The sequence below is a fragment of the Callionymus lyra genome, chromosome 11 (assembly GCF_982586985.1).
Source record: "Callionymus lyra chromosome 11, fCalLyr1.hap1.1, whole genome shotgun sequence".
In the NCBI taxonomy this organism is placed as follows: Eukaryota; Metazoa; Chordata; class Actinopteri; order Syngnathiformes; family Callionymidae; genus Callionymus; species Callionymus lyra.
The window spans coordinates 2302501-2303345 of record NC_141828.1 but is presented as its reverse complement, the minus strand read 5'-3'; the positions used below and the strand labels follow the sequence as shown (position 1 = coordinate 2303345).

At 56.1% G+C, this 845-nt stretch overlaps 1 protein-coding gene across 1 annotated transcript in view; it reads left to right on the top strand.

The window, feature by feature from the left end:
• The first annotated feature begins 754 nt into the window (after positions 1-754).
• The window catches only part of phactr2 (phosphatase and actin regulator 2), a 51409-nt gene continuing 51318 nt past the window's right edge, over positions 755-845 (top strand). The window contains exon 1 of the mRNA XM_087803121.1: positions 755-840. Within this exon, the coding sequence (XP_087659247.1) occupies positions 828-840 (13 nt within the window). The 5' untranslated portion in view covers positions 755-827. The remainder of the gene's footprint in view (positions 841-845) is intronic.

Below are 845 nucleotides of genomic sequence, written 5' to 3'. Positions count from 1 at the left end.
AAGGACAGAGGGGGGAGGACACTAGTGATGGAGGGAGGACACTAGTGATGGAGGGAGGACACTACTGATGGAGGGAGGACACTAGTGATGGAGGGAGGACACTTGTATTGGAGGGAGGACACTAGTGATGGAGGGAGGACACTTGTATTGGAGGGAGGACACTAGTGATGGAGGGAGGACACTTGTATTGGAGGGAGGACACTAGTGATGGAGGGAGGACACTAGTGATGGAGGGAGGCGACAGAGGGAAGGAAGGACAGAGGGGTAGGACACTAGTGATGGAGGGAGGACACTAGTGATGGAGGGAGGACACTAGTGATGGAAGGAGGACACTTGTATTGGAGGGAGGACACTAGTGATGGAGGGAGGAGACTAGTGTTGGAGGGAGGACACTAGTGATGGAGGGAGGACACCAGTGATGGAGGGAGGAGATAGTGGGAGGGAGGACACTAGTGATGGAGGGAGGACACTAGTGATGGAGGGAGGAGACAGAGGAGGAGGACACCAGTGATGGAGGGAGGACACCAGTGATGGAGGGAGGAGATAGTGGGAGGGAGGACACTAGTGATGGAGGGAGGAGATAGTGGGAGGGAGGACACTAGTGATGGAGGGAGGAGACAGAGGGAGGGAGGACACTATTGATGGAGGGAGGAGACAGAGGAGGAGGACACCAGTGATGGAGGGAGGACACCAGTGATGGAGGGAGGAGACAGAGGGAGGGAGGAGACAGAGGGAGTGAAGGAGGGACAGAGGGAGGAGAGGGAGAGAGGTGGAGTGTCAGGAAGGATCAGCTGCTCTCAGAGCTGATATCACTGCAGGGTCAAGTCATGGAAAATGACGGTGAG